The following is a 17,095-nucleotide window of genomic DNA, read 5'->3' as shown; positions in this document are numbered from 1 at the left end:
ATTCAGATTACTATATACCATTCAGATTACTATATACCATACAGACCATTCAGATTACTATATACCATACAGACCATTCAGATTACTATATACCATACAGACCATTCAGATTACTATATACCATACAGATTACTATATACCATACAGACCATTCAGATTACTATATACCATACAGACCATTCAGATTACTATATACCATACAGACCACTCAGATTACTATATACCATACAGACCATTCAGATTACTATATACCATACAGATTACTATATACCATACAGACCATTCAGATTACTATATACCATTCAGATTACTATATACCATACAGACCATTCAGATTACTATATACCATACAGATTACTATATACCATACAGACCATACAGATTACTATATACCATTCAGATTACTATATACCATACAGACCATACAGATTACTATATACCATTCAGATTACTATATACCATACAGACCATTCAGATTACTATATACCATACAGACCATTCAGATTACTATATACCATACAGATTACTATATACCATACAGACCATTCAGATTACTATATACCATACAGATTACTATATACCATACAGACCATTCAGATTACTATATACCATACAGACCATTCAGATTACTATATACCATACAGATTACTATATACCATACAGATTACTATATACCATTCAGACCATACAGATTACTATATACCATACAGACCATTCAGATTACTATATACCATTCAGATTACTATATACCATACAGACCATACAGATTACTATATACCATACAGACCATTCAGATTACTATATACCATACAGACCATTCAGATTACTATATACCATTCAGATTACTATATACCATACAGACCATTCAGATTACTATATACCATACAGACCATTCAGATTACTATATACCATACAGACCATTCAGATTACTATATACCATACAGACCATTCAGATTACTATATACCATACAGACCATTCAGATTACTATATACCATACAGACCATTCAGATTACTATATACCATACAGACCATTCAGATTACTATATACCATACAGACCATTCAGATTACTATATACCATTCAGACCATTCAGATTACTATATACCATACAGACCATTCAGATTACTATATACCATACTTACCATACAGATTACTATATACCATACAGACCATTCAGATTACTATATACCATACAGACCATACAGATTACTATATACCATACAGATTACTATATACCATACAGACCATACAGATTACTATATACCATTCAGACCATTCAGATTACTATATACCATACAGACCATACAGATTACTAAATACCATACAGATTACTATATACCATACAGACCATTCAGATTACTATATACCATACAGACCATTCAGATTACTATATACCATACAGACCATTCAGATTACTATATACCATACAGATTACTATATACCATACAGACCATTCAGATTACTATATACCATTCAGATTACTATATACCATACAGACCATTCAGATTACTATATACCATACAGATTACTATATACCATACAGACCATTCAGATTACTATATACCATACAGATTACTATATACCATACAGACCATTCAGATTACTATATACCATACAGATTACTATATACCATACAGACCATTCAGATTACTATATACCATACAGACCATACAGATTACTATATACCATTCAGATTACTATATACCATACAGACCATACAGATTACTATATACCATTCAGATTACTATATACCATACAGACCATACAGATTACTATATACCATACAGACCATTCAGATTACTATATACCATACAGACCATTCAGATTACTATATACCATTCAGATTACTATATACCATACAGACCATTCAGATTACTATATACCATACAGACCATTCAGATTACTATATACCATACAGACCATTCAGATTACTATATACCATACAGACCATTCAGATTACTATATACCATACAGACCATTCAGATTACTATATACCATACAGACCATTCAGATTACTATATACCATACAGACCATTCAGATTACTATATACCATTCAGACCATTCAGATTACTATATACCATACAGACCATTCAGATTACTATATACCATACTTACCATACAGATTACTATATACCATACAGACCATTCAGATTACTATATACCATACAGACCATACAGATTACTATATACCATACAGATTACTATATACCATACAGACCATACAGATTACTATATACCATTCAGACCATTCAGATTACTATATACCATACAGACCATACAGATTACTAAATACCATACAGATTACTATATACCATACAGACCATTCAGATTACTATATACCATACAGACCATTCAGATTACTATATACCATACAGACCATTCAGATTACTATATACCATACAGATTACTATATACCATACAGACCATTCAGATTACTATATACCATTCAGATTACTATATACCATACAGACCATTCAGATTACTATATACCATACAGATTACTATATACCATACAGACCATTCAGATTACTATATACCATACAGATTACTATATACCATACAGACCATTCAGATTACTATATACCATACAGATTACTATATACCATACAGACCATTCAGATTACTATATACCATACAGACCATACAGATTACTATATACCATTCAGATTACTATATACCATACAGACCATACAGATTACTATATACCATTCAGATTACTATATACCATACAGACCATTCAGATTACTATATACCATACAGACCATTCAGATTACTATATACCATACAGATTACTATATACCATACAGACCATTCAGATTACTATATACCATACAGATTACTATATACCATACAGACCATTCAGATTACTATATACCATACAGACCATTCAGATTACTATATACCATACAGACCATTCAGATTACTATATACCATACAGATTACTATATACCATACAGACCATTCAGATTACTATATACCATACAGATTACTATATACCATACAGACCATTCAGATTACTATATACCATACAGATTACTATATACCATACAGACCATTCAGATTACTATATACCATACAGATTACTATATACCATACAGACCATTCAGATTACTATATACCATACAGATTACTATATACCATACAGACCATACAGATTACTATATACCATACAGACCATTCAGATTACTATATACCATACAGACCATTCAGATTACTATATACCATACAGACCATTCAGATTACTATATACCATACAGACCATTCAGATTACTATATACCATACAGACCATTCAGATTACTATATACCATACAGACCATTCAGATGACTATATACCATACAGACCATTCAGATGACTATATACCATACAGACCATACAGATTACTATATACCATACAGACCATTCAGATTACTATATACCATACAGACCATTCAGATTACTATATACCATACAGACCATTCAGATTACTATATACCATACAGACCATTCAGATTACTATATACCATACAGACCATACAGATTACTATATACCATACAGACCATTCAGATTACTATATACCATACAGACCATACAGATTACTATATACCATACAGACCATTCAGATTACTATATACCATACAGACCATTCAGATTACTATATACCATACAGACCATTCAGATTACTATATACCATACAGACCATTCAGATTACTACATACCATTCAGATTACTATATACCATACAGACCATTCAGATTACTATATACCATACAGACCATACAGATTACTATATACCATACAGACCATTCAGATTACTATATACCATACAGACCATTCAGATTACTATATACCATACAGATTACCATATACCATTCAGATTACTATATACCATACAGACCATTCAGATTACTATATACCATACAGACCATTCAGATTACTATATACCATACAGACCATTCAGATTACTATATACCATACAGACCATTCAGATTACTATATACCATACAGACCATTCAGATTACTATATACCATACAGACCATTCAGATTACTATATACCATACAGACCATTCAGATTACTATATACCATACAGACCATACAGATTACTATATACCATACAGACCATTCAGATTACTATATACCATACAGACCATTCAGATTACTATATACCATACAGACCATTCAGATTACTATATACCATACAGACCATACAGATTACTATATACCATACAGACCATTCAGATTACTATATACCATTCAGATTACTATATACCATACAGACCATTCAGATTACTATATACCATACAGACCATACAGATTACTATATACCATACAGACCATTCAGATTACTATATACCATACAGATTACTATATACCATACAGACCATTCAGATTACTATATACCATTCAGACCATTCAGATTACTATATACCATACAGACCATTCAGATTACTATATACCATACTTACCATACAGATTACTATATACCATACAGACCATTCAGATTACTATATACCATACAGACCATACAGATTACTATATACCATACAGATTACTATATACCATACAGACCATACAGATTACTATATACCATTCAGACCATTCAGATTACTATATACCATACAGACCATACAGATTACTAAATACCATACAGATTACTATATACCATACAGACCATTCAGATTACTATATACCATACAGACCATTCAGATTACTATATACCATACAGACCATTCAGATTACTATATACCATACAGATTACTATATACCATACAGACCATTCAGATTACTATATACCATTCAGATTACTATATACCATACAGACCATTCAGATTACTATATACCATACAGATTACTATATACCATACAGACCATTCAGATTACTATATACCATACAGATTACTATATACCATACAGACCATTCAGATTACTATATACCATACAGATTACTATATACCATACAGACCATTCAGATTACTATATACCATACAGACCATACAGATTACTATATACCATTCAGATTACTATATACCATACAGACCATACAGATTACTATATACCATTCAGATTACTATATACCATACAGACCATTCAGATTACTATATACCATACAGACCATTCAGATTACTATATACCATACAGATTACTATATACCATACAGACCATTCAGATTACTATATACCATACAGATTACTATATACCATACAGACCATTCAGATTACTATATACCATACAGACCATTCAGATTACTATATACCATACAGACCATTCAGATTACTATATACCATACAGATTACTATATACCATACAGACCATTCAGATTACTATATACCATACAGATTACTATATACCATACAGACCATTCAGATTACTATATACCATACAGATTACTATATACCATACAGACCATTCAGATTACTATATACCATACAGATTACTATATACCATACAGACCATTCAGATTACTATATACCATACAGATTACTATATACCATACAGACCATACAGATTACTATATACCATACAGACCATTCAGATTACTATATACCATACAGACTATTCAGATTACTATATACCATACAGACCATTCAGATTACTATATACCATACAGACCATTCAGATTACTATATACCATACAGACCATTCAGATTACTATATACCATACAGACCATTCAGATGACTATATACCATACAGACCATTCAGATGACTATATACCATACAGACCATACAGATTACTATATACCATACAGACCATTCAGATTACTATATACCATACAGACCATTCAGATTACTATATACCATACAGACCATTCAGATTACTATATACCATACAGACCATTCAGATTACTATATACCATACAGACCATACAGATTACTATATACCATACAGACCATTCAGATTACTATATACCATACAGACCATACAGATTACTATATACCATACAGACCATTCAGATTACTATATACCATACAGACCATTCAGATTACTATATACCATACAGACCATTCAGATTACTATATACCATACAGACCATTCAGATTACTACATACCATTCAGATTACTATATACCATACATACCATTCAGATTACTATATACCATACAGACCATACAGATTACTATATACCATACAGACCATTCAGATTACTATATACCATACAGACCATTCAGATTACTATATACCATACAGATTACCATATACCATTCAGATTACTATATACCATACAGACCATTCAGATTACTATATACCATACAGACCATTCAGATTACTATATACCATACAGACCATTCAGATTACTATATACCATACAGACCATTCAGATTACTATATACCATACAGACCATTCAGATTACTATATACCATACAGACCATTCAGATTACTATATACCATACAGACCATTCAGATTACTATATACCATACAGACCATACAGATTACTATATACCATACAGACCATTCAGATTACTATATACCATACAGACCATTCAGATTACTATATACCATACAGACCATTCAGATTACTATATACCATACAGACCATACAGATTACTATATACCATACAGACCATTCAGATTACTATATACCATTCAGATTACTATATACCATACAGACCATTCAGATTACTATATACCATACAGACCATACAGATTACTATATACCATACAGACCATTCAGATTACTATATACCATACAGATTACTATATACCATACAGACCATTCAGATTACTATATACCATACAGATTACTATGTACCATACAGACCATTCAGATTACTATATACCATACAGATTACTATATACCATACAGACCATTCAGATTACTATATACCATACAGATTACTATATACCATACAGACCATTCAGATTACTATATACCATTCAGATTACTATATACCATACAGACCATTCAGATTACTATATACCATACAGACCATACAGATTACTATATACCATACAGACCATTCAGATTACTATATACCATACAGATTACTATATACCATACAGACCATTCAGATTACTATATACCATACAGATTACTATATACCATACAGACCATTCAGATTACTATATACCATACAGATTACTATATACCATACAGACCATTCAGATTACTATATACCATACAGATTACTATATACCATACAGACCATACAGATTACTATATACCATTCAGATTACTATATACCATACAGACCATACAGATTACTATATACCATACAGACCATTCAGATGACTATATACCATTCAGATTACTATATACCATACAGACCATTCAGATTACTATATACCATACAGACCATTCAGATTACTATATACCATACAGACCATTCAGATGACTATATACCATTCAGATTACTATATACCATACAGACCATTCAGATGACTATATACCATTCAGATTACTATATACCATACAGACCATTCAGATTACTATATACCATACAGACCATTCAGATTACTATATACCATACAGACCATTCAGATTACTATATACCATACAGACCATTCAGATTACTATATACCATACAGACCATACAGATTACTATATACCATACAGACCATTCAGATGACTATATACCATACAGACCATTCAGATTACTATATACCATACAGACCATTCAGATTACTATATACCTTACAGACCACTCAGATTACTATATACCATACAGACCATTCAGATTACTATATACCATACAGACCATACAGATTACTATATACCACACAGACCATTCAGATGACTATATACCATTCAGATTACTATATACATACAGACCACTCAGATTACTATATACCATACAGATTACTATATACCACACAGATTACTATATACCATACAGATTACTATATACCATACAGACCATACAGATTACTATATACCATACAGACCATTCAGATTACTATATACCATACAGACCATACAGATTACTATATACCATACAGACCACTCAGATTACTATATACCATACAGACCATACAGATTACTATATACCATACAGACCATTCAGATTACTATATACCATACAGACCATACAGATTACTATATACCATACAGACCACTCAGATTACTATATACCATACAGACCATTCAGATTACTATATACCACTCAGATTACTATATACCATACAGACCATTCAGATTACTATATACCATACAGACCATTCAGATTACTATATACCATACAGACCATTCAGATGATTATGTACCATACAGACCATTCAGCATTTTGTTCTTTCAGTATGCTGCCATGCCCAAGGTGTCATGGAGATGATCCAATTGGATATGTTCTGATGGTTAATTACTCCCTGTTGTGTCTCCACCCTCCAGTCTTCCATAAATACTACCACGCCCCGACGCTGACCAATGGAAGTGGGGAGGCGTTGCTACGGCTACAGGAGCAGGGGGGTGTGACCCTACTGGGGGGTAACGGGACAGGGGCGGGGGGAGGAGGGGTGGGGAGCTCTCTCCCTCTGCCTGACTCCTTCATCCAGTGTACCAGGGAGAGACCAGTCCTGTGTCTGCTGCTGATGCTGGGAACCCTGTGGCTGGGCTACACCCTCTACCAGTTTAAAAAGAGGTACAGTAGAACCACCTCTACCAGTTTAAACAGAGGTACAGTAGAATCCCCTCTACCAGTTTAAACAGAGAGACAGTAGAACCCCCTCTACCAGTTTAAACAGAGAGACAGTAGAACCCCCTCTACTAGTTTAAACAGAGACAGTAGAACCCCCTCTACCAGTTTAAACAGAGACAGTAGAACCCCCTCTACCAGTTTAAACAGATGGACAGTAGAACCCCCTCTACCAGTTTAAACAGATGTACAGTAGAACCCCCTCTACCAGTTTAAACAGATGTACAGTAGAACCCCCTCTACTAGTTTAAACAGAGAGACAGTAGAACCCCCTCTACCAGTTTAAACAGAGAGACAGTAGAACCCCCTCTACTAGTTTAAACAGAGACAGTAGAACCCCCTCTACTAGTTTAAACAGAGAGACAGTAGAACCCCCGATACCAGTTTAAACAGATCTACAGTAGAATCCCCTCTACCAGTTTAAACAGAGAGACAGTAGAACCCCCTCTACCAGTTTAAACAGAGAGACAGTAGAACCCTCTCTACCAGTTTAAACAGATGTACAGTAGAACCCCCTCTACCAGTTTAAACAGATGTACAGTAGAACCCCCTCTACTAGTTTAAACAGAGAGACAGTAGAACCCCCTCTACCAGTTTAAACAGATGTACAGTAGAACCCCCTCTACCAGTTTAAACAGAGAGTCAGTAGAACCCCCTCTACCAGTTTAAACAGATGTACAGTAGAATCCCCTCTACCAGTTTAAACAGAGAGACAGTAGAACCCCCTCTACCAGTTTAAACAGAGAGACAGTAGAACCCCCTCTACTAGTTTAAACAGAGACAGTAGAACCCCCTCTACCAGTTTAAACAGAGACAGTAGAACCCCCTCTACCAGTTTAAACAGATGGACAGTAGAACCCCCTCTACCAGTTTAAACAGATGTACAGTAGAACCCCCTCTACCAGTTTAAACAGATGTACAGTAGAACCCCCTCTACTAGTTTAAACAGAGAGACAGTAGAACCCCCTCTACCAGTTTAAACAGAGAGACAGTAGAACCCCCTCTACTAGTTTAAACAGAGACAGTAGAACCCCCTCTACTAGTTTAAACAGAGAGACAGTAGAACCCCCGATACCAGTTTAAACAGATCTACAGTAGAATCCCCTCTACCAGTTTAAACAGAGAGACAGTAGAACCCCCTCTACCAGTTTAAACAGAGAGACAGTAGAACCCTCTCTACCAGTTTAAACAGATGTACAGTAGAACCCCCTCTACCAGTTTAAACAGATGTACAGTAGAACCCCCTCTACTAGTTTAAACAGAGAGACAGTAGAACCCCCTCTACCAGTTTAAACAGAGAGACAGTAGAACCCCCTCTACTAGTTTAAACAGAGACAGTAGAACCCCCTCTACTAGTTTAAACAGAGAGACAGTAGAACCCCCGATACCAGTTTAAACAGATCTACAGTAGAATCCCCTCTACCAGTTTAAACAGAGAGACAGTAGAACCCCCTCTACCAGTTTAAACAGAGAGACAGTAGAACCCTCTCTACCAGTTTAAACAGATGTACAGTAGAACCCCCTCTACCAGTTTAAACAGATGTACAGTAGAACCCCCTCTACTAGTTTAAACAGAGAGACAGTAGAACCCCCTCTACCAGTTTAAACAGATGTACAGTAGAACCCCCTCTACCAGTTTAAACAGAGAGTCAGTAGAACCCCCTCTACCAGTTTAAACAGATGTACAGTAGAATCCCCTCTACCAGTTTAAACAGAGAGACAGTAGAACCCCCTCTACCAGTTTAAACAGAGAGACAGTAGAACCCCCTCTACTAGTTTAAACAGAGACAGTAGAACCCCCTCTACCAGTTTAAACAGAGACAGTAGAACCCCCTCTACCAGTTTAAACAGATGGACAGTAGAACCCCCTCTACCAGTTTAAACAGATGTACAGTAGAACCCCCTCTACCAGTTTAAACAGATGTACAGTAGAACCCCCTCTACTAGTTTAAACAGAGAGACAGTAGAACCCCCTCTACCAGTTTAAACAGAGAGACAGTAGAACCCCCTCTACTAGTTTAAACAGAGACAGTAGAACCCCCTCTACTAGTTTAAACAGAGAGACAGTAGAACCCCCGATACCAGTTTAAACAGATCTACAGTAGAATCCCCTCTACCAGTTTAAACAGAGAGACAGTAGAACCCCCTCTACCAGTTTAAACAGAGAGACAGTAGAACCCTCTCTACCAGTTTAAACAGATGTACAGTAGAACCCCCTCTACCAGTTTAAACAGATGTACAGTAGAACCCCCTCTACTAGTTTAAACAGAGAGACAGTAGAACCCCCTCTACCAGTTTAAACAGAGAGACAGTAGAACCCCCTCTACTAGTTTAAACAGAGACAGTAGAACCCCCTCTACCAGTTTAAACAGAGACAGTAGAACCCCCTCTACCAGTTTAAACAGATGGACAGTAGAACCCCCTCTACCAGTTTAAACAGATGTACAGTAGAACCCCCTCTACCAGTTTAAACAGATGTACAGTAGAACCCCCTCTACTAGTTTAAACAGAGAGACAGTAGAACCCCCTCTACCAGTTTAAACAGAGAGACAGTAGAACCCCCTCTACTAGTTTAAACAGAGACAGTAGAACCCCCTCTACTAGTTTAAACAGAGAGACAGTAGAACCCCCGATACCAGTTTAAACAGATCTACAGTAGAATCCCCTCTACCAGTTTAAACAGAGAGACAGTAGAACCCCCTCTACCAGTTTAAACAGAGAGACAGTAGAACCCTCTCTACCAGTTTAAACAGATGTACAGTAGAACCCCCTCTACCAGTTTAAACAGATGTACAGTAGAACCCCCTCTACTAGTTTAAACAGAGAGACAGTAGAACCCCCTCTACCAGTTTAAACAGATGTACAGTAGAACCCCCTCTACCAGTTTAAACAGAGAGTCAGTAGAACCCCCTCTACCAGTTTAAACAGAGGTACAGTAGAACCACCTCTACCAGTTTAAACAGAGGTACAGTAGAATCCCCTCTACCAGTTTAAACAGAGAGACAGTAGAACCCCCTCTACCAGTTTAAACAGAGAGACAGTAGAACCCCCTCTACTAGTTTAAACAGAGACAGTAGAACCCCCTCTACCAGTTTAAACAGAGACAGTAGAACCCCCTCTACCAGTTTAAACAGATGTACAGTAGAACCCCCTCTACCAGTTTAAAAAGACGGACAGTAGAACCCCCTCTACCAGTTTAAACAGATGTACAGTAGAACCCCCTCTACCAGTTTAAACAGATGTACAGTAGAACCCCCTCTACTAGTTGAAACAGAGAGACAGTAGAACCCCCTCTACCAGTTTAAACAGATGTACAGTAGAATCCCCTCTACCAGTTTAAACAGAGAGACAGTAGAACCCCCGATACCAGTTTAAACAGATCTACAGTAGAATCCCCTCTACCAGTTTAAACAGAGAGACAGTAGAACCCCCCCTACCAGTTTAAACAGAGAGACAGTAGAACCCTCTCTACCAGTTTAAACAGATGTACAGTAGAACCCCCTCTACCAGTTTAAACAGATGTACAGTAGAACCCCCTCTACTAGTTTAAACAGAGAGACAGTAGAACCCCCTCTACCAGTTTAAACAGATGTACAGTAGAACCCCCTCTACCAGTTTAAACAGATGTACAGTAGAACCCCCTCTACTAGTTTAAACAGAGAGACAGTAGAACCCCCTCTACCAGTTTAAACAGATGTACAGTAGAACCCCCTCTACCAGTTTAAACAGATGTACAGTAGAACCCCCTCTACCAGGTTAAACAGATGTACAGTAGAACCCCCTCTACTAGTTTAAACAGAGACAGTAGAACCCCCTCTACCAGTTTAAACAGAGACAGTAGAACCCCCTCTACCAGTTTAAACAGATGTACAGTAGAACCCCCTCTACCAGTTTAAACAGATGTACAGTAGAACCCCCTCTACCAGTTTAAACAGATGTACAGTAGAACCCCCTCTACCAGTTTAAACAGATGTACAGTAGAACCCCCTCTACTAGTTTAAACAGAGAGACAGTAGAACCCCCTCTACCAGTTTAAACAGATGTACAGTAGAACCCCCTCTACCAGTTTAAACAGATGTACAGTAGAACCCCCTCTACCAGTTTAAACAGATGTACAGTAGAACCCCCTCTACTAGTTTAAACAGAGACAGTAGAACCCCCTCTACCAGTTTAAACAGAGACAGTAGAACCCCCTCTACCAGTTTAAACAGATGTACAGTAGAACCCCCTCTACCAGTTTAAACAGATGTACAGTAGAACCCCCTCTACCAGTTTAAACAGATGTACAGTAGAACCCCCTCTACCAGTTTAAACAGAGACAGTAGAACCCCCTCTACCAGTTTAAACAGATGTACAGTAGAACCCCCTCTACCAGTTTAAACAGAGAGACAGTAGAACCCCCTCTACTAGTTTAAACAGAGACAGTAGAACCCCCTCTACCAGTTTAAACAGAGACAGTAGAACCCCCTCTACCAGTTTAAACAGATGGACAGTAGAACCCCCTCTACCAGTTTAAACAGATGTACAGTAGAACCCCCTCTACCAGTTTAAACAGATGTACAGTAGAACCCCCTCTACTAGTTTAAACAGAGAGACAGTAGAACCCCCTCTACCAGTTTAAACAGAGAGACAGTAGAACCCCCTCTACTAGTTTAAACAGAGACAGTAGAACCCCCTCTACTAGTTTAAACAGAGAGACAGTAGAACCCCCGATACCAGTTTAAACAGATCTACAGTAGAATCCCCTCTACCAGTTTAAACAGAGAGACAGTAGAACCCCCTCTACCAGTTTAAACAGAGAGACAGTAGAACCCTCTCTACCAGTTTAAACAGATGTACAGTAGAACCCCCTCTACCAGTTTAAACAGATGTACAGTAGAACCCCCTCTACTAGTTTAAACAGAGAGACAGTAGAACCCCCTCTACCAGTTTAAACAGATGTACAGTAGAACCCCCTCTACCAGTTTAAACAGAGAGTCAGTAGAACCCCCTCTACCAGTTTAAACAGAGGTACAGTAGAACCACCTCTACCAGTTTAAACAGAGGTACAGTAGAATCCCCTCTACCAGTTTAAACAGAGAGACAGTAGAACCCCCTCTACCAGTTTAAACAGAGAGACAGTAGAACCCCCTCTACTAGTTTAAACAGAGACAGTAGAACCCCCTCTACCAGTTTAAACAGAGACAGTAGAACCCCCTCTACCAGTTTAAACAGATGTACAGTAGAACCCCCTCTACCAGTTTAAAAAGACGGACAGTAGAACCCCCTCTACCAGTTTAAACAGATGTACAGTAGAACCCCCTCTACCAGTTTAAACAGATGTACAGTAGAACCCCCTCTACTAGTTGAAACAGAGAGACAGTAGAACCCCCTCTACCAGTTTAAACAGATGTACAGTAGAATCCCCTCTACCAGTTTAAACAGAGAGACAGTAGAACCCCCGATACCAGTTTAAACAGATCTACAGTAGAATCCCCTCTACCAGTTTAAACAGAGAGACAGTAGAACCCCCCCTACCAGTTTAAACAGAGAGACAGTAGAACCCTCTCTACCAGTTTAAACAGATGTACAGTAGAACCCCCTCTACCAGTTTAAACAGATGTACAGTAGAACCCCCTCTACTAGTTTAAACAGAGAGACAGTAGAACCCCCTCTACCAGTTTAAACAGATGTACAGTAGAACCCCCTCTACCAGTTTAAACAGATGTACAGTAGAACCCCCTCTACTAGTTTAAACAGAGAGACAGTAGAACCCCCTCTACCAGTTTAAACAGATGTACAGTAGAACCCCCTCTACCAGTTTAAACAGATGTACAGTAGAACCCCCTCTACCAGGTTAAACAGATGTACAGTAGAACCCCCTCTACTAGTTTAAACAGAGACAGTAGAACCCCCTCTACCAGTTTAAACAGAGACAGTAGAACCCCCTCTACCAGTTTAAACAGATGTACAGTAGAACCCCCTCTACCAGTTTAAACAGATGTACAGTAGAACCCCCTCTACCAGTTTAAACAGATGTACAGTAGAACCCCCTCTACCAGTTTAAACAGATGTACAGTAGAACCCCCTCTACTAGTTTAAACAGAGAGACAGTAGAACCCCCTCTACCAGTTTAAACAGATGTACAGTAGAACCCCCTCTACCAGTTTAAACAGATGTACAGTAGAACCCCCTCTACCAGTTTAAACAGATGTACAGTAGAACCCCCTCTACTAGTTTAAACAGAGACAGTAGAACCCCCTCTACCAGTTTAAACAGAGACAGTAGAACCCCCTCTACCAGTTTAAACAGATGTACAGTAGAACCCCCTCTACCAGTTTAAACAGATGTACAGTAGAACCCCCTCTACCAGTTTAAACAGATGTACAGTAGAACCCCCTCTACCAGTTTAAACAGATGTACAGTAGAACCCCCTCTACTAGTTTAAACAGAGAGACAGTAGAACCCCCTCTACCGGTTTAAACAGATGTACAGTAGAATCCCCTCTACCAGTTTAAACAGAGAGACAGTAGAACCCCCGATACCAGTTTAAACAGATCTACAGTAGAATCCCCTCTACCAGTTTAAACAGAGAGACAGTAGAACCCCCCCTACCAGTTTAAACAGAGAGACAGTAGAACCCTCTCTACCAGTTTAAACAGATGTACAGTAGAACCCCCTCTACCAGTTTAAACAGATGTACAGTAGAACCCCCTCTACTAGTTTAAACAGAGAGACAGTAGAACCCCCTCTACCAGTTTAAACAGATGTACAGTAGAACCCCCTCTACCAGTTTAAACAGAGAGTCAGTAGAACCCCCTCTACCAGTTTAAACAGATGTACAGTAGAACCCCCTCTACCAGTTTAAACAGAGAGTCAGTAGAACCCCCTCTACCAGTTTAAACAGAGGTACAGTAGAACCACCTCTACCAGTTTAAACAGAGGTACAGTAGAATCCCCTCTACCAGTTTAAACAGAGAGACAGTAGAACCCCCTCTACCAGTTTAAACAGAGAGACAGTAGAACCCCCTCTACTAGTTTAAACAGAGACAGTAGAACCCCCTCTACCAGTTTAAACAGAGACAGTAGAACCCCCTCTACCAGTTTAAACAGATGTACAGTAGAACCCCCTCTACCAGTTTAAACAGACGGACAGTAGAACCCCCTCTACCAGTTTAAACAGATGTACAGTAGAACCCCCTCTACCAGTTTAAACAGATGTACAGTAGAACCCCCTCTACTAGTTTAAACAGAGAGACAGTAGAACCCCCTCTACCAGTTTAAACAGATGTACAGTAGAATCCCCTCTACCAGTTTAAACAGAGAGACAGTAGAACCCCGATACCAGTTTAAACAGATCTACAGTAGAATCCCCTCTACCAGTTTAAACAGAGAGACAGTAGAACCCCCCCTACCAGTTTAAACAGAGAGACAGTAGAACCCTCTCTACCAGTTTAAACAGATGTACAGTAGAACCCCCTCTACCAGTTTAAACAGATGTACAGTAGAACCCCCTCTACTAGTTTAAACAGAGAGACAGTAGAACCCCCTCTACCAGTTTAAACAGATGTACAGTAGAACCCCCTCTACTAGTTTAAACAGAGACAGTAGAACCCCCTCTACCAGTTTAAACAGAGACAGTAGAACCCCCTCTACCAGTTTAAACAGATGTACAGTAGAACCCCCTCTACCAGTTTAAACAGAGAGACAGTAGAACCCCCTCTACTAGTTTAAACAGAGACGGTAGAACCCCCTCTACCAGTTTAAACAGAGACAGTAGAACCCCCTCTACCAGTTTAAACAGATGGACAGTAGAACCCCCTCTACCAGTTTAAACAGATGTACAGTAGAACCCCCTCTACCAGTTTAAACAGATGTACAGTAGAACCCCCTCTACTAGTTTAAACAGAGAGACAGTAGAACCCCCTCTACCAGTTTAAACAGAGAGACAGTAGAACCCCCTCTACTAGTTTAAACAGAGACAGTAGAACCCCCTCTACTAGTTTAAACAGAGAGACAGTAGAACCCCCGATACCAGTTTAAACAGATCTACAGTAGAATCCCCTCTACCAGTTTAAACAGAGAGACAGTAGAACCCCCTCTACCAGTTTAAACAGAGAGACAGTAGAACCCTCTCTACCAGTTTAAACAGATGTACAGTAGAACCCCCTCTACCAGTTTAAACAGATGTACAGTAGAACCCCCTCTACTAGTTTAAACAGAGAGACAGTAGAACCCCCTCTACCAGTTTAAACAGATGTACAGTAGAACCCCCTCTACCAGTTTAAACAGAGAGTCAGTAGAACCCCCTCTACCAGTTTAAACAGATGTACAGTAGAATCCCCTCTACCAGTTTAAACAGAGAGACAGTAGAACCCCCTCTACCAGTTTAAACAGAGAGACAGTAGAACCCCCTCTACTAGTTTAAACAGAGACAGTAGAACCCCCTCTACCAGTTTAAACAGAGACAGTAGAACCCCCTCTACCAGTTTAAACAGATGGACAGTA

General features: G+C 37.9%; 1 protein-coding gene across 3 annotated transcripts in view; it reads left to right on the top strand.

Moving 5' to 3' along the window:
• slc4a11 (solute carrier family 4 member 11) overlaps positions 1–17,095 on the top strand; it is a 195,683-nt gene that overhangs the window by 136,035 nt on the left and 42,553 nt on the right. For all 3 annotated transcript variants that reach the window (XM_055862413.1, XM_055862414.1, XM_055862415.1), the window contains exon 12: positions 8,305–8,554. In XM_055862413.1, the coding sequence (XP_055718388.1) occupies positions 8,305–8,554 (250 nt within the window). The remainder of the gene's footprint in view (positions 1–8,304; positions 8,555–17,095) is intronic.

This window comes from Salvelinus fontinalis, chromosome 15, assembly GCF_029448725.1.
Source record: "Salvelinus fontinalis isolate EN_2023a chromosome 15, ASM2944872v1, whole genome shotgun sequence".
Classification (NCBI taxonomy): domain Eukaryota; kingdom Metazoa; phylum Chordata; class Actinopteri; order Salmoniformes; family Salmonidae; genus Salvelinus; species Salvelinus fontinalis.
The sequence above is the reverse complement of the archived record's forward strand: the minus strand, read 5'-3'. Positions and strand labels throughout refer to the sequence as shown.